General features: G+C 38.6%; 3 protein-coding genes across 3 annotated transcripts; 1 reads left to right on the top strand and 2 right to left on the bottom strand.

The window, feature by feature from the left end:
* Positions 1 to 1,396: 1,396 nt before the first annotated feature.
* On the bottom strand, positions 1,397 to 4,649 carry LOC107582990 (myosin regulatory light chain 2, skeletal muscle isoform). Its single transcript, XM_016269042.1, has 7 exons — positions 4,552 to 4,649; positions 3,689 to 3,784; positions 2,482 to 2,557; positions 2,307 to 2,411; positions 2,133 to 2,211; positions 1,993 to 2,041; positions 1,397 to 1,529 (listed from the first exon to the last, which is right to left on the bottom strand). The coding sequence occupies exons 1-7, from the start codon at positions 4,552 to 4,554 to the stop codon at positions 1,428 to 1,430; spliced, it is 510 nt and encodes a 169-aa protein (XP_016124528.1). The 5' UTR covers positions 4,555 to 4,649; the 3' UTR covers positions 1,397 to 1,427.
* Positions 4,650 to 6,957: 2,308 nt separating this feature from the next.
* Positions 6,958 to 11,019, bottom strand: LOC107582989 (sesquipedalian-1-like). Its single transcript, XM_016269041.1, has 4 exons — positions 10,408 to 11,019; positions 9,976 to 10,095; positions 8,566 to 8,869; positions 6,958 to 8,472 (listed from the first exon to the last, which is right to left on the bottom strand). The coding sequence occupies exons 2-4, from the start codon at positions 10,054 to 10,056 to the stop codon at positions 8,009 to 8,011; spliced, it is 849 nt and encodes a 282-aa protein (XP_016124527.1). The 5' UTR covers positions 10,057 to 10,095; positions 10,408 to 11,019; the 3' UTR covers positions 6,958 to 8,008.
* Positions 11,020 to 11,130: 111 nt separating this feature from the next.
* LOC107582988 (CD2 antigen cytoplasmic tail-binding protein 2-like) lies at positions 11,131 to 16,379 on the top strand. Its single transcript, XM_016269040.1, has 7 exons — positions 11,131 to 11,239; positions 12,690 to 12,762; positions 12,900 to 13,032; positions 13,248 to 13,405; positions 13,982 to 14,552; positions 14,751 to 14,836; positions 15,955 to 16,379. Exons 2-7 carry the CDS (start codon positions 12,691 to 12,693, stop codon positions 16,063 to 16,065), a joined length of 1,131 nt encoding a protein of 376 aa, XP_016124526.1. The 5' UTR covers positions 11,131 to 11,239; position 12,690; the 3' UTR covers positions 16,066 to 16,379.
* Positions 16,380 to 16,558: the final 179 nt, after the last annotated feature.

The raw sequence follows: 16,558 nt of genomic DNA, 5'->3' as shown, positions 1-16,558 counted from the left end.
ATATTCTCAGTATGTTCTCATATACTGCTGGTCACCCTTGTGATTTACTGCATCATAGACCTGCAGTCTTGTGTAATCTAAATTATATTACCATCTCAATGCTCTATAATTACAGAAGAGACAGTTTCATCCCGCCTATCACACACAGCCAGCAGACACAGCATTACAAAAAGATGTTTTATTCACAGTTTGTGTCTTTTTATTGGTTACAGAAGAGTTTCTGACAGAGCAAAGCAGGCCCAGATCCAGAGAGCAAAAGGGTAGATAAAAAAGAAAAACATGGACCGTGAAATAGTGAGGAGGAGGGGTGAGAGGGAGTGAAGAGGATATGTTTTCTTTCAGTCCCAGCTCTCCTCTCTTCCTTGGATGGTCTGTCTCTCTCACTCCCTCCAAGCTTGGCAACATTTTTAGGAGGCCAAGCTCTCTCGGTACAAAACCCTAATTTTCACTTTCTTTTTTAGTCAGCTGTCAGGGGAAAGAACAAGAATGATGACTGGTTCCTCTATTATAGAGTGAGATCAATCCCTCTTGCCTCTTTTTCCCTTAGAATGAGCACTCTTCCACCTTTATCTAGAGAGAGATTTCAGCCAGAAGCTATAGATGCCTTCAACCCTCAAGACAGCAGCAGAAGATGCAGCAACTTTCATGCATGAGAGGTGGTCGTGGGTAATGAGTGAGAAACAGAGAGAAAGAGAGAGTGTGAGAGATACAGAAATGATGTTCATTTTATTGAAAACAATCCCATAACCCCACTTGACAGACATCGTGGTCATGAGCCTCTCTACCCTCCCAATTCAGCCTCTGCGAGACAAGTCTTTGGAGAGATGGAGAGAGTAAGTGCTAGAGAGTAACAAAGATGATGGAAAGGAAGAAAGGGAGGAAGAAGCACAAAGTAAGAGAAGGAGGACAGAGAACAGACTGGGAGAGTTAAGCAGTGAGGGATGCACGTTCATCTCTTCCTTTTCTGTCTAGTCTCCACGACCGTTTACTCCTCCTTCTCCTCTCCGTGTGTGATGACGTAGCAGATGTTCTTGTAGTCAACATTGCCAGCAACATCTGGGGGGAAGGCGGCCCACAGATTCTTCATCTAATGGATGAAGAACAAAGAATTCGGATTAAATAAACATTAAAAAATTTACATTTTACACAGCTAATCCAGAAAAATATATTAAAGGTGCAATGAAACGGAAATAGCGACAGATCTTTTTTTTAATGCATTGTGACGTACATCCAAATGAAATGGAAAATTGAAGAAGAACAAAAAAAGTAGGGCGGATAAGTGCTTGAGAGTAACAAAGATGATGGAAAGGAAGAAAGGGAGGAAGAAGCACAAAGTAAGAGAAGGAGGACAGAGAACAGACTGGGAGAGTAAAGCAGTGAGGGATACACGTTCATCTCTTCATATTCTGTCTTGTCTCCACGACCGTTTACTCCTCCTTCTCCTCTCCGTGTGTGATGACGTAGCAGATGTTCTTGTAGTCAACATTGCCAGCAACATCTGGGGGGAAGGCGGCCCACAGATTCTTCATCTAATGGATGAAGAACAAAGAATTCGGATTAAATAAACATTAAAAAATTTACATTTTACACAGCTAATCCAGAAAAATATATTAAAGGTGCAATGAAACGGAAATAGCGACAGATCTTTTTTTTGACGTACATCCAAATGAAATGGAAAATTGAAGAAGAACAAAAAAAGTAGGGCGGGACTTAATTCTGTTCATCGGTTGTTGATTGGATGGAAGCAGATCTGAATGCGAGCTTGAGGTTGATTGTAAGAAAGGGGCAGCGTTTAAATGGACTAAATGATTGGTAAAGTTTGTAATTTCACTGTAAGGTCGAGTTAATACATTTTGATCAAAAATTACGAGCTCCAAAAAAAAAAGTGAAACTTATGCATGGATGAATCGTTCACAAAAAGATTAACAACATGTATTTAGAAAGTAGATCTCATGCTGATTTAAAACTATGAAGCGTAAGATCTGATCTCACCTCCTCTGCGGAGAACCTGTCGCACTGAGTGGTCAGAAGCTCCTCAAGGCTGGAAAGAGCGAGAACGAATATCAGTCAGACATGGAAACGTAGATTTTTTTTTTGGCACATTGAAATAAAGAGTGAGTTAATAGGCTTACAATTGCTTCTTGATTAAGCCGGTGGCCTCTGGGTCCAGCACCTTGAAGGCAGACACAATGACGTCTTCGGGGTCAGCACCTTTCAGAGACACGGAGAGTGAGTTACACTGACTGAATACAACAATGATTGGAAAACCAAAGGGAAAACAGCCAGTAAAAGGGACTTTTGCATACCCTTCAGCTTCTCTCCGAACATGGTGAGGAAAACTGTGAAATTTATTGGGCCGCTGGCTTCCTTGATCATGGCCTCTAGCTCCTCATTCTTCACGTTCAGCTGGCCTACAGAGAGACAGTGATGGTCAGCACACATTCATGGATATATTTACAAAGGACACAAGACACAACTCACCCATTGAGGCCAACACGTCCCTAAGGTCATCTTTGCTGATGATGCCGTCTCTGTTCTGGTCAATGATTGTGAAAGCCTATGCATGCAGGACAGAAAAAAGCACATTGTTACAGGAGTTGGTGGGAAATGAGGCTGCTCACAGCTGCAAACCAATGACTAAAGAGTTGATTTAACAAGAAATCTTCCCCTTGTAGCTTTTTCTCTTCCCTGGCAGTAGTAAAACGTCCTTCTCAGTCACATGAAACTCAAGAAGGGGCTTGAATAGCAGCAGCTGCTAACTCCCACCTAGCCCCCCTCGCTGATCCTCCTTTCCATCTGGGAGACGTGTTAAGTCAATCCCAAATGTCAGACATTCCTGCAGAGGCACTTGAGAAGTCTGTATCATTTATTAATAAACCATTCAAACCACTTCACATCCTTACTTAGCTCAGTTGCACACTAGCCTGACGATAATTCCAGTCAACTCACCCGTTTAGCATGTGCGTATACATACTTTTTTACTTGGTGTCTGAGATAATGAAATTAATTTAGATTAATCACAATGTCTAACAGCCGTAAGTATAGTCAACTACTGGTAAATCTGTTTATTTTTCTGGTATTTCTTTTGTGTATTATTTGTCATTTCAAGGTCCATTCAGAAGTCTAATACGTATTTAATGTTCCCTTCCTGCAAAGGGCCCTTAAACATAATCCTCATTAACTGTGTTTCATTTCCACTTTCCCTTCTCTTTTATCTTGTCCATCATATGTTACACATGATTTATTTCTGTCCCTCTGGCATGCACTATGATCTTCAGCTGCCATCCCATTGGGATCAGGAGTTCAGGAGTGTCTGACAGATGGGAGGGCAGAGAAGAGGAAGGCTGGGGCATTTTTCTTTTTTTGGATATTAGCAGACAACACAAAAAGACTAGATGATGTCAATCTGTTGATTCAGTCCATTTGCTGTATTGACCATCAAACAAGCCTTAATACAAATACGTTTTAACCTGATGACAGAATTTGATCATATTAGAATCAGAATTCAAGTTCAGTAGCAACATCTATGATAAGGTCTATGTCTGGTAACATTTACCCCCAGAAATCTCATTTGGACTTTGACAATACATAAAAAAGTGAAAATGTAACTAAACATATTTACAGTATATAATGTCCTAAAAATATGGAGTCTACTTGTATTAATTATAAGATCTGAAAAAATATTTACCTCTTTATACTCCTGAATCTGGCTCTGCTCAAACATGGAGAACACGTTGGAGGAACCCTCTCCTCCTCCTGCCCTCCTCTTGGCCTTCTTGGGTGACTAGAAAGAAAAATATTTTTTTAACAGTCAGCACAGCTGAATTGTGCATATTTCCTCTGTGTTGTTGACAATAATACATAATGACAGAAAACAGAAAATCATGCATTGACATTGCAATGCCACACAGAGCTTAGAGACACAAGACTCATTCATAAGACATTTTAACATTTATTGTTAATAAAACCCTGTTCAGCCACATTCTAATGAAACATACATTTTTACATGTGATATACATCAAAATAATGATCTTTACATAGGTCGCTCCTCAATGATTAATAACATAACACATTTTAACATTTATTGTTAATAAAACCCTGTTCAGCCACATTCTAATGAAACACATTTTTACATGTGATATACATCAAAATAATGATCTTTACATAGGTCGCTCCTCAATGATTAATATAACTGAATTCATTAGCTTTACATTTGTACATTATGCTTTATGGTAAAACTTGCAATATTCTATATATTTTTAATTTAACATCTTACAGATAATTACAAAAAAATCCCATATTTCATTGGAAGTGAAAGCAAAACCACTCAGAAAGGATCAGAAAGAACAGCTTCAGAAAAAATGCCCAGTTTATCATATCCTGTTAAATGCATTATAAGTCCACAGTTCAATTATCCAAGAATCAGACGCTGATTCAGAATGCAAGCTCTCTTCCATTCAACCCTGCTGAGACTGAGGCATTATGTCCTTGGTTCCTATGTGTCCACCTAGTTGGTGTGGCCAGGTAACATCTAAGGTTCAGGTTACTCACCATGCTGAGAGACGGTATGCGTGAAGTCTAAGAAGCTCAAGAAGTGAAGACTGAAGCCGCGTGGTGACTTGTTCCTGGGGGGCTTATATACTGCCGAAGGCCCCTTGCTAATTATAGATCCAACCTTAAGTGTGGCTTGGGAAAAGACAGAGGGAAGAAATAGAGACAGGGAAAACTATGAAAGGCGAGAGAGATGAGGTAGGGGTAAAGCGATGAAGGAACACAGGGTGGGATGCACTATCATCTTACAGTGCTCAGAAATAGCTATTGGAGTCTTGGAATGGGATGAATCTGATACTGATGGCAGCAGTCTGTGTGTCTCACGTAGACTAATAAGGACATGGAGACATAAGGGCCTGTTTGAGCTTTGCACAATCGCATAACTCAAGCCAATGATTGGCTTTTTTTGAGCTAATGATTATCTTGTTCACATATGAGTACACGCCCCCATCTGAAATATATGAGGCCGATGTAACATCTTAACCCTTGTCACCTCTTTCCAAATCAGCCCTAATCAAAAATAGGTTTTAATGCCTTTCCTAGTATAGTGATGCCATAAGATTTGGGTCCAAGTCCCCCCACCTCACCCCGCCACATGGCCATGCCCAAATTCAGCACCCTCTCTCCCCCTGGAGCTCTTTGACCATGCTCGGTCACTCTGCAGTCACTGTGAGGTGCAGTTTGTGAAGCTGCTCTGTGTATGGGCACATAATTATCGTCTTTTCTTTCAGTTTGAGATGATCAGCAGCACAATGCAGCCCAGTGAGGGGTTGGTATGGGACACACATGAAGGGAAATCTGAGGCTTAATACAGGTTCTTTCGGAAAGGCGGGGGCTGAGAGTGACCAAAATAGCAAAACAAACCTGTCTGCTCCTTGAGCTCTCCTTTTCTTCTCTGTTTAATCCATCATTCACTTCCTCGTCCACTTCTAGCAACGCCACAGTTTGTTTTGCATTCCTTTCCTCCTTTAGGCTCATTCGATACCTTGTGAGTCTGTCCTTTACGTGTTTTGTTCCCCTGGCTAGATCTTGCCCAGATCTTTCATAGTTCATTTCAGCTATTTTTCCCTATAGAATAGCTTAACTGCAATTATTTATAGAGTGGCATTTTTTAATCGAGAGACTGTTAAAGTCAGAAAGTAATGTAAGTTGTAATGAATAAGCTTAAAAGGGTAATAATAAGCTGTAAAAGAAAATGCTTATACAGTATACAGTACATTTTATTTTCTTGCATTTCCTGTAAATAACTAATATATGTATGCATAATAATGTATTCATTAGTAAATTATTTAATGTTAAGGTTACATTGATAACTCTTGCGGTCATTGAAAAAGCAGCTGAATGATTAGGCAGTTTCTCAAATTAGATATAGTATAGCATATGCGATATTAATACACCCCTCCTATAACTATATATGGTGGAACGGCATTCAATGTGTATGAGAGAGATTAACAGGGAGGGGAGGGAAAGTCTGGGTCAGAGGAAGCGTAGGCCTTGATATGAGATATTTCATGTCATAATAGAATGATTTTCTTAAACACAATACAAGTTCATTGTAGAACCTTTTCAAGTATGTCTGCCCGATGACTGATCAGGTTGTGTACACATCTGTGATTTAGAATCTTCACAGGATGGCCTGTAGGCCACTGTGTCAGTCATCTTTGTTTTGTTTATGGACTGTCAAAGTGTACATGTCTATACGTACAGTACATGTTACGTGTAACGTGATCTACTGACATGTATCATCAAAGCTGTTAATCACAGCAGAGACGTCTGGAATGCAGAGGTGAAAAAGGCCACATCGTTGCTGTAGGGGTTTGACATACCTGAAGTCTGCAGAACGCAGATGGCATGGTTGAAATCATGTTGCATCCAACACTTAAGGCGTTTTTAGGTTTTTGTTGTCAGAGCTCTGATGTACGTCACAGAATCCCTATAAAATTTCATAACGTGTTTTCATGAATCATTATACTAACCACAATATCTACCTTTACTGAATTTTTGTGTTACATCTGCTCACAACATTTAAAGATGAATCTGTCCACATTAAAATAAATAAAATAACATCAAGATCTTAACAGAACAATTTATTAGGACTTTTATTCGAATTTGATTGATACAATAATATAATAGTTCACAACAAAAGCTGAATTAAGTACAATAAAATAGATACTAACACTGAATAAACCAAACAACCCTACTGATTTAAAAAATATTCTTACTGATGCTGTGCAATATGCAGGGCTGAAATACACTCAAAATGTAACTTACTAAATTAACGTAGCATTAAATTAAACTTATTTTTACAGAATTTATTATGATTTACATTCGAGGACAAATACTAGATAAAACAATCAAATGTATACCTAAACAAATTATCATCAAAATGAATTAAATCAAATGTATTATAACAAAATTGATCTATATTCAATTAAGACAATGCATTGAGCAAGGTGGTCATATAGAAACTGTGAATATATAAAACATTTATACAATAAAAACATGTCCAACATTACTGATATCATCCAAATATAATTACATATAGAACATTAAATAATAAAATATCAGTTGTGAAGCAACTAGTGACCCCTGTGCCTGAAGTAGGGCTGCATAAAGGTAGTAGTACTGTTGAAGTGCAGTGCCCTCTGGTGACCTACAGTATAAAGAGCTGCACCTCTGAAATGCTTAATGGATACAAACATGACAGTTTATTTTGATGCTTACTGATATGACTGTAATATAAAGAACTGCTGCTTCTAATGTGTTTAACATTCCAAATGTGTTGAGTACACTAGAAACTACAAAAAAAGGCACATCTACATCCCCAAAGAATTGAGATGTTGTGAAAGAGGAAGAATATAAAGGGCGTGTATTTCAGTTTGTTTGCGAAACCTCCTGAACTGTGTGAAACACGGTCTGTGAGGCAGAACTTAACAGTCACTTGTGTCGCCCTCTTCACAAGATCACATTATTGATTAGGCTCTCTCAGTACATATTTTAAAAGATGTAACAATAAATTAAATATGAATTATTATCATGCATTTACAGCTCTACAACTAACGTCTAGTCTCTAATCAAACCTCATTTGACAGTATCTGAAGTACTTTGGATCCAATATGAACTTTTGCCATTGTAAATGTCTGCACATAGTTAGTTTAACAGTGGGGGTAAAGCTACTGGCGGTTTGGGTCTACTTTATGACAGTTCAAGCGAGAAGGAACTAGGCTAAGAGACCACAGAGAGGAAATGAGAAACGTTTTATCAAAAAAAAAAAAGCCACAAGATCAGTGTCAGTCAGTGTTAATCTGCAGGCCTTCATAAAATTTAAAAGACAGCAGGATTCTACTAGTACTGCATCTTAATACATTAATCAATCTATTGTTTTAGAACCAGATTTACTATTTAGACGACAACATGAACAAATGCATAGATGTGACATAAGCATTCAGATGCTGCTCTAGCCAAGATCAATGAGGTCCTCCTCGACTTGTGCCACTTCCTTGTGCTTCTTCTTCAGCCAATCAGCTCTTAGTTGCTTAATCTCATTTCCATAGTACTCGTGCAGTTTACTAAACTCTTCCAAAGGATCAAAGTTCACAACGGGCCACTCCCCATAAGATGGTGCCGGACCATTTAAGGGTGTGACATGTGCATTTCTCTTGGGCCAGAGCTTTGGAGATCGCTTATTGGTAGTCTTGAATTGAATAGGAGGGGCATGAAGACTATAGCTGATGGGTCTGTTCGGCATAGATGGAGGTGGTACAGAACTGGTGCTGTAGCTCCGCCCATCTCTGGGCACTATGGAAGTCCCATGTACGAAATAGGGTTGTCCTGAGTTCCAGGAAGCCATTATCTTATTGGGTGTAGAAGTTACTGCTGAGGTCTGGATGGAATCACAAAGGCCTTTGTCTCTTCTAGCTTCTGTTTTGTTGAGGGCATGAAAAAAATGCAATCAGACATGTTATTTGTCTTCAAGCCAGTAGACACTGAAAAAACACATACAGATAAACGCACCTTCGTAGCGTCTCTCCAGGTCTCTGACAATCATGGAAAGGTAGATGTGACTGGCGCAGAACAGCGCACCGATCCAGCTCTCCTGGCTGAGATGGTCATCAGCGGCTAGTCTATACGTGCGGAGGCCTGGTCCAGTGTACACCAAAGAGAAACAGAACTGACCATCCGTCTCACACGCCTGCACCAGGCAGCCCTCCAGAACAATCACACCCAACAGGTTACGATCGCCTGGACGCTCCTGATAAAACAGCAGATTCCCCTTCAACACAAACCAGCGGCGTAGGTAAGTGGTGTTCCTCTCTCTCTGCGGAAAAGGAATGTGGTAATAGATCGAGAAACACAGGTAGGACGAGGAAGTCATTGCAATTATGATTCATTTAAAGAGAGAGAAAATTATTCCAGAGTCTACAGCACAGAGAAAAGCTGGAGATGTGATTTTTTTTTTTTTTGGAATGCAAAAGGACTGATATATTCTGAACCTGAATTAGTGTCACTAATTAGGAAATAGGCCAATGGCATGCTTTTAATAAGTTTAAGTATGTGTATTAAATAACTGTAACAGTCCTGTATCTCCCGTGGTACAATTTAGGGATAGAGAGGGTGGTTTATTTTTAGGTTGTTCTGAAATATTGATAATTGAACAGATTATTATTAGAAATCATTTAAAATAACTAATTACCAAATCATATAGTCCTGCTTGCCACTATTATCATTACTTTTACCATTTATTTCAAAGTGTACAGTAACCTAAAATTGTACATTTTCCTATTTGATTTGAGCATGTAAATAGCATATTGAAACAAAAAATTAAAATATAAATCTATTTGCTTTTTTGTGTGTGTGTAAAGAGCTCTATACAAGGATCCTGAAGGTAAAGTCTGCAATGCAGCATGAAGAAGATAAGATGTCTCAGATATAATGTACTTCACTTTCCTAAACCTGGCTTGCATGGTAAACAAATCTGACATGTGAGGCAGTTTCACTCGCAACACTCTTAAACTGTTTCTGAGCCTGGTTTCTCACAAGGTTTTTTCTCCATTTCTGCCACCGATAGAGTTTTGGTTCCTTGCCACTGTCGTCCTTTGGGATGCTTAGTTGGGGACACTTAATGTCTGCCAATATTGTCGGCTTGATTCAGATACTATTTGAACTGAGCTGAGCTGTGCGATGACAACACTGAATGAACTGACTTTAATTGAAAACTGGACTGTTTACTATATTGTCTAACCGCATTATCGACACACTATTCACCTGTTTAACACTGTAAAGCTGCTTTGTCACAATCTGTATTGTATAAAGTGTATAGTAGCTATACAAATAAAGGAGACTTAGATAGATTCAGCCTTTTCAAACTAGCATTCTAGATTAGTTTGATTATATCTTGGTAAATTGGCACATTCAGGTCCTTACCTTTTTGTAAAGATATCCCTCTTTATCGACAGGTGAAGTGCAGGACAGGTAATGGGTTAGAATCTTCTCATGGATCTTCATTACAACGCCACCTGGCGTGCAGCCGTGTCCTGGCGCGAGCTTTACATGAACAGAAATGACAACCCATGGATGAATCTAATTTGCCATCGTCAATTTTTTTTTTTTTTTTTTGAAAAAAAAAAACCCAACCCCGTGCATTTCATTCTAGGCAAGTATGAAATCATACGTGAATAACTTGTCTATCCGGTTCACGCGGTATCTGTCAGTGTGCTAGACAGTATATGTTGCCACGTAAATAGTATGTGTGCTTGAAGCAGCTATATGCTCTTTTTAAAAGGATAAACAAGGAAACGGTGGCATGACCGGAACATTGCCAGACCGGCTCAGTGTTTGTCAGGTGCAGCAACTTACTTTTGTCAGTGTCTTTCCGTTGATTTATCGTGGATATCCATACAACCTTAGTGGCAAAACATCACTTCAGGCCAAGCTCCTCAATCCCGGGGAATCGTATAAAGAGCAGAGTGATATTCCAAGTTTCGTGTTACCAGCGCGCGCCGTCACGCCGGTCTCGCAAGTGTTGAAATATAAATAACGCGACGCACTTCCTGGTAACAAAAGCCGATGCCCTGTTCTCTTTAGACTTCATGATGAAACAGCAGCGACATGTGCGCTTTCACAGCCCCAACAAACAGGCTATTAATGAATTTATCTATAGACAAAAAAAAATGAGGGAAGTAAGCGCTTATGAATAAATAAACACAGACACTCTGCATATTATCGATTCATGTTTCTAATTCTGGCTGTCATCAAATATTTACTAGATACATTATATCAGAACAGTGCGTTTGCAAATGCTGGCTTTTGCACAGTTGTTCTGCTTCTCAAATACACCTTTCTGTATTTAGTTTTCATAGAGACGCATTATAATTACAATAAAGAGGTTTTTCTCTATCCAAAGAGTGAGATGTTCCCAGAACGCATAAAAGCCAGTGTTATCTGTAACATCAGACACTCATCTGAAAACAACAGAACAATCATTTGGAAACGTAAATCAGAAGGTATTAGAAACATTTCCGAGCAGATCAAGTGATGGACGTCAGGTCACAGAAGTGCTTCAATCGCAGCGTGTGTCATTAATCCGGTTGACCTGCAGGTGGCGATAGAGAGTCGGGCAGAATCTCGCGAATGACGTTGTTCCGGTTTTAGCGTGCTTGAATGGCGCAGCGGGGAGAATAACATCCAGGTAACTAAACATTTTACCATGGGTTCATTCCTTATCTGTGTTTTCTTTTTGTTTGTTTTACATCTGACCAGTCTATTAAGCGTCTGTGTAGGTCGAGCTAAAGTGTATTTTATATACGGGTTTTATATTCGTTAGCTAGCTGGCGACATAGATATAAGGCTGGCACACTTAGACGTACGCACACGCTCGCAGCATTAGCTCGCGCATTGCACAGCAGTGGTGTACATACTGAACAATGAAATGTGATACTTGATCAAATTTTGTTTGTATTAGGTTGTTATATATTATCACAGTTTTGAAGATGTGCTTAAAGTATAGGCCCAATTCTTTAATATCTAATTTTAGGTGGCGTTTATATGGAAAGCCGTTGTAACATTTAATCTATAAGCCGTACTAGTATCTATTTTTTAGATACTAGTACTTATTGATTAGATCCTAGTACTTATTGATTAGATCCTAGTACTTATTGATTAGATCCTAGTACTTATTGATTAGATCCTAGTACTTATTGATTAGATCCTAGTACTTATTGATTAGATCCTAGTACTTATTGATTAGATCCTAGTACTTATTGATTAGATCCTAGTACTTATTGATTAGATACTAGTGCTTATTTATCAGGTACTAGTACTTATTCATTAGATACTAGTACTTATTGATTAGATACTAGTGCTTATTTATCAGGGCGGCCCTACAAGTACAGCAAACCTGTTGTTTCTTTTTTAATTTATTAATAATTTTTGGCCTTTGTTTTCCAAATAAAGAAAATGTTTGACTGAAAACCATAAGGTTTGGATTTTGAAAATAGATACTAGTACGGCTTACAGATTAAATGTTACAACGGCTTGCCATAGCGTTTATGCTGTGTAGGCATGCAGTTGTGTGCCCTCTAGTCAACTGCTATTCGTTTGGATTTATACGAAGTCTCGCTAATTTGCTTTAAACCTTAAACCACTCCATATGCACAGGTTTCATGAATTCAATCTGTTATGGAGTCTCAGAGTTATGTTAAGAGTATACAACTTTCAGGTAACACTTTATTTTGATAGTCCACTTCAGACATTCTACTAACAGTAAGTAACTTCGCAACTACATGTCAACTAGCACTCATTAGAGTATTAGTAGACTGTTTGCTTAATATCTTCTAACATCTTATTTTGATGGGTCCACAACATACATCATACTCACTATGAGAAACTTTGCAAGTATATGTCAACTTATTCTACTAACCCTAAACCTAACCTAACAGTCTACTCTGAGAATTAGTAGACATGTAGTTGCAAATGAATGAGAATTAGTTGACATGTAGTTGCAAAGTTTACTCATAGTTAGTAGAATGTTTAAAGTGGACTATCAAAATAAAGTGTAACCAACTTTGACAGTGTATACTAGATGAGTACACTATACACGCACAACAAAACTGTAGTCAACTGTCTTATGCCTCTTTTAGCATGTCGAAGAGGAAAGTGACATTTGAGGATGGAGATGGGGAGATTACTTTGGAAGATGTTCCGAAGAAGAAGGTCGGTTCCATAGAACTCTTTAATGTTGTCAAAGTGTTCTGTTGCATCACCATGCATATTGTTATTCTGTTGTAATAGATTGTGCTGTTCTGTGAAATCACATGCTCTGTTCTGCTCTATCCAATGTCTTTTTCCAGATTGTTGATGGTGTGAGTGGCCCAGGATGCAGATTTAAGGAGAAACACTCTTTGGACAGTGATGAGGAAGATGAAGGAGAGGATGGAGAAAATAGCAGCAAATATGACATCCTTGCCAGTGACGATGTGGAAGGTCTGTGAATAATAATTTGGCCTCATGCAGATAATAAAAGAAATGTTATGCACATTGCAGAATGGTTTTTTGGCTCTTCCTCTAGACATTTGTAGTGCCTGCTATTTAAAAGGCTGAGAAATGACAAAGTAATTTTAAACTAGATTGCTTGTGTTTTATTTATGATTTACATAATTTAAAATATTACTTAGCTTAGACTTTCTTTGTGTTTACAGGTCAGGAAATGGCAACTATTGACTATGAGGAGGGTGTACGCATTACCCCTTTTAATCTCGTCGAGGAAATGCAGGAGGGACACTTTGATTCAGAGGGAAACTATTTTGTCAACAAAGAGAAAGATATCAGAGACAACTGGCTGGACAATATCGACTGGGTACATTTTATTGCATGGATTTTGAGAAATAGTTGATAATCTAAGTTTAAGCTTGAAGTTCAAATATTTAAGAAAGAGACCCTATTTTAAGAGACCCTGGAGCACAAAACCACTCATAAGGGTCAGTTTTTTTTTATTGAGATTTATACATCATCTGAAAACTGAATAAATAAGCTTTCCATTGATGTATGTTTTTTTTTTTAGGATAGGACAATATTTTTACAAATAGATATAACTATTTGAAAATCTGGAATCTGAGGGTGCAAAAAAACAAAAAACAAATATTGAATGAAAAATAAAATGCCTTTAAAGTTGTCCAAATGAAGTTCTCACCAATGCATATTTCTAATCAAAAATTAAGTTTTGAAATATTTATGGTAGGAAATTTACAAAATATCTTCATGGAACATGATGTTTACTTAACATCCTAATGATTGTTGTCATAAAAGAAAAATCTATAATTTAGACCCGTACAATGTATTGTTGGCTATTGCTACAAATGTACCCGTCTACTTATGACTGTTTTTTTTTGTCCAGGGTCACATATCATTGATCGCACTATATCTCTTCACACAGGTGAAGATAAAAGAGCAGCCCATGAAAAAGAAGAAAGGCCTTGCAGCTAAGCGGAAGAGAAGAATTGGTGATGAAGACGAAGCAGAAGAGGAAATAAAACGTGAGGAGCAGCGGAAAGACAGTGAGGAAGATGAAGAGGAGGAGAAAGGACCTGCAGAAGACCCTCTGGCTACGTACAGCCATTATCAGCTCACAGAAGCCGTCATTGAGCTGATGCTGCCTGGAGAAACAGTGGCTGCTGCTCTGAGAAGACTTGGCGGTCTTGGAGGACAGAAGAAGAAAGGGAGACTGAGAGAAGGGGAGGAGGAGAAAAAAGAGACTTCGAACAGAGATGCTGGTAAACTGGACAAACTGACAGCATTGGCAGATAGACTGGTGGGGATTGGAGATTTTGAAATTTATCAGCAGACTTATGAAAAACTGGCCTACAAGTTGAAGGGGATGACTCGAGGAAAGGCAGCCAGAACACTAGAGGATGATGAAGAGGAAAAAGATGAGCTAGACATGTTCGCTGAAGAGTATGATGAGAAGCATGCTGCAGAAAAGGATGAGGATAAAGACAACAGCAGAAGTAAGTGATTGGACAAGGATGTGTTTTTTTAAAGTTGTCATGATTAGATACAATTTAAATATGAACTTTTGTTAGTAGTAGTGTAGCAACTTTTTGGAATGAGTCCTGAAAATGTTATTGCCAGTCGTCTTTTATGATTATTTGATTCATGGCTGACCCCTTAGTAATAGCAGTCATGTGTTTTGTGTTTCTCTCTAGTCAGTGATGAGGTCATGTGGGAGTACAAATGGGACAATGAGGAAAACTCTGAGCTTTATGGGCCCTTCAGTAGCCAACAGATGCAGGTAAGTAAGACATTATCGGTGCTTTAATATGAAACTTTACGTTTCAGAAGTAATTGACACATTATTTCTTAAATTAAAATGGTTTTAAAAAACACTAATAGATTCATTATTGCTGTTTTATTTATTTATTTATTTGGAGTGGCCTGACTTAGAGGCATTGACTTAAAGGGGTCCTATTATGCTCTTTTACAAAGTCTTGATTTTGTTTTGGGGGTGTACTTAGAACAAGTAGATGTCATACTTGTTCGAAAAACACATTATTTTTCACATATTTTACATTATTACAACACCTCTCTCCCCAGTCTGGCATGAACGACTCGAATAGTTCCTGTATCAAATGCAGGCCAGCCTTCTGAAATACGAAATGTGCTGTGATTGGTTAGCTGGGCAAGTGTGTGCTGTGATTGGTTAGCTGGGCCAGTGTGTGTTGTGATTGGTTAGCTGGGCCAGTGTGTGTTGTGATTGGTTAGCTGGGCCCGGTGTGTGTTGTGATTGGCAGCACTCGGCGCCTGGTCGGGAAATGTCATGCCCCTTAACATAGCTTCTGTGTAAATATTGCATCAAAATCAAATCAATTTGAGCGCGATTTAAACCCGGATGATTGTAACCACTCTAAGTTAGTCTGTCTTGGGAAAGCTAGCGTGTCTCTGACATAGTGATTGATAACGTTGCCTTCTCTAGTGCAGCTCAACCAGGTCTCGTCCCATTTTTTTTTTTTTGCTCAAACAGCAACATTACAGACTAACTAAAATTGAAAAAGCATAATAGGACCCCTTTAACTAGTGGCGGTTAATAGTAGATGGGGAAGAGTGGTTTGGTAACCAGTTTAAAAACATTTTTGCGTTTACGTTTGGTGCTTCTAGTAGCAAAAAATTACATGCATCACCGTTGAGTAAATGTTTGCCCTTTATTTGATGTTCAAGTATTTTTGATTAAGGATAAATTCTTTTTTTTTTTTTTTTTGTGAACGTTTATGCAAGTAAGTAAATACATTTAAGTTGAGGCTGGACAATAATTCAATATCAAAATGTATCGCGCGAAATATATATCGTGATATAAATTTTGGCCATATCGTCCAGCCCTAATTTAAGTAAATGTGGCTGTATCTTTTATTCCAGGACTGGGTGGATGAAGGCTACTTCAAGGATGGAGTGTACTGTAGGAGGATTGACCAAGAAGGTGCCCCCTTCTACAACTCAAAGAGAATAGACTTTGAACTTTATACATGATCTGTTGATGAGTGATTTCACTGATTTTAATTGATTTCTTCTGCCCGTCTGAAAGGGCTTCTCTGAATAATTGTTTACTCTTCAATAATTGTCTTTGTCTTATATACACACATACGCTAGTATGTGCGCCTGTGTTTGATACATGTGTTTTAAAATAAAGACTTTATGGCTGGATGATAATCCAACCTGGTGTTCTGGCGAATGTTACAACTATTCTGACGCATGCACGTTTACTGGATACACAATTTTAAAGAGTGCCGCTATTTTGCTTCACGCAAGATTCAATATTCAAACCACGGGGCTCCACATAAACCAATGAAAACTTTGAAGTTCACACGGGGACAAAGACGGCTGTTCGCGGCCTCGCTATTGGTTGCATTTCTCCCTCCTGAAACACAATTGGTCAGTACGCTGGCGCTGAACAGTTCTAATTGGCTGAAATCTTTGACTTTACCCGAGGGGCGGGACATTCTCATACTTGGCGAGCTTCTGA

The sequence above is a fragment of the Sinocyclocheilus grahami genome, unplaced genomic scaffold, assembly GCF_001515645.1.
Source record: "Sinocyclocheilus grahami isolate Dianchi unplaced genomic scaffold, SAMN03320097.WGS_v1.1 scaffold49.1, whole genome shotgun sequence".
In the NCBI taxonomy this organism is placed as follows: Eukaryota; Metazoa; Chordata; class Actinopteri; order Cypriniformes; family Cyprinidae; genus Sinocyclocheilus; species Sinocyclocheilus grahami.
The sequence above is the reverse complement of the archived record's forward strand: the minus strand, read 5'-3'. Positions and strand labels throughout refer to the sequence as shown.

What these genes read in the sequence shown, in the direction of transcription:
- LOC107582990 (XM_016269042.1), bottom strand. An exon ending in AGATTCAGGAGTATAAAGAG is followed by an intron (nt 2,558 to 3,688) that starts GTAAATATTTTT and finishes CTGCATGCATAG; the next exon opens with GCTTTCACAATCATTGACCA. An exon ending in GGACGTGTTGGCCTCAATGG is followed by an intron (nt 2,412 to 2,481) that starts GTGAGTTGTGTC and finishes GTCTCTCTGTAG; the next exon opens with GCCAGCTGAACGTGAAGAAT.
- LOC107582989 (XM_016269041.1), bottom strand. Translation starts at nt 10,056, where the DNA reads ATGAAGATCCATGAGAAGATTCTAACCCATTACCTGTCCTGCACTTCA. An exon ending in AGGGATATCTTTACAAAAAG is followed by an intron (nt 8,870 to 9,975) that starts GTAAGGACCTGA and finishes CCTTTTCCGCAG; the next exon opens with AGAGAGAGGAACACCACTTA. An exon ending in CCTGGAGAGACGCTACGAAG is followed by an intron (nt 8,473 to 8,565) that starts GTGCGTTTATCT and finishes TCAACAAAACAG; the next exon opens with AAGCTAGAAGAGACAAAGGC.
- LOC107582988 (XM_016269040.1), top strand. Translation starts at nt 12,691, where the DNA reads ATGTCGAAGAGGAAAGTGACATTTGAGGATGGAGATGGGGAGATTACT. An exon ending in AAGATGTTCCGAAGAAGAAG is followed by an intron (nt 12,763 to 12,899) that starts GTCGGTTCCATA and finishes GTCTTTTTCCAG; the next exon opens with ATTGTTGATGGTGTGAGTGG. An exon ending in TGCCAGTGACGATGTGGAAG is followed by an intron (nt 13,033 to 13,247) that starts GTCTGTGAATAA and finishes TTGTGTTTACAG; the next exon opens with GTCAGGAAATGGCAACTATT.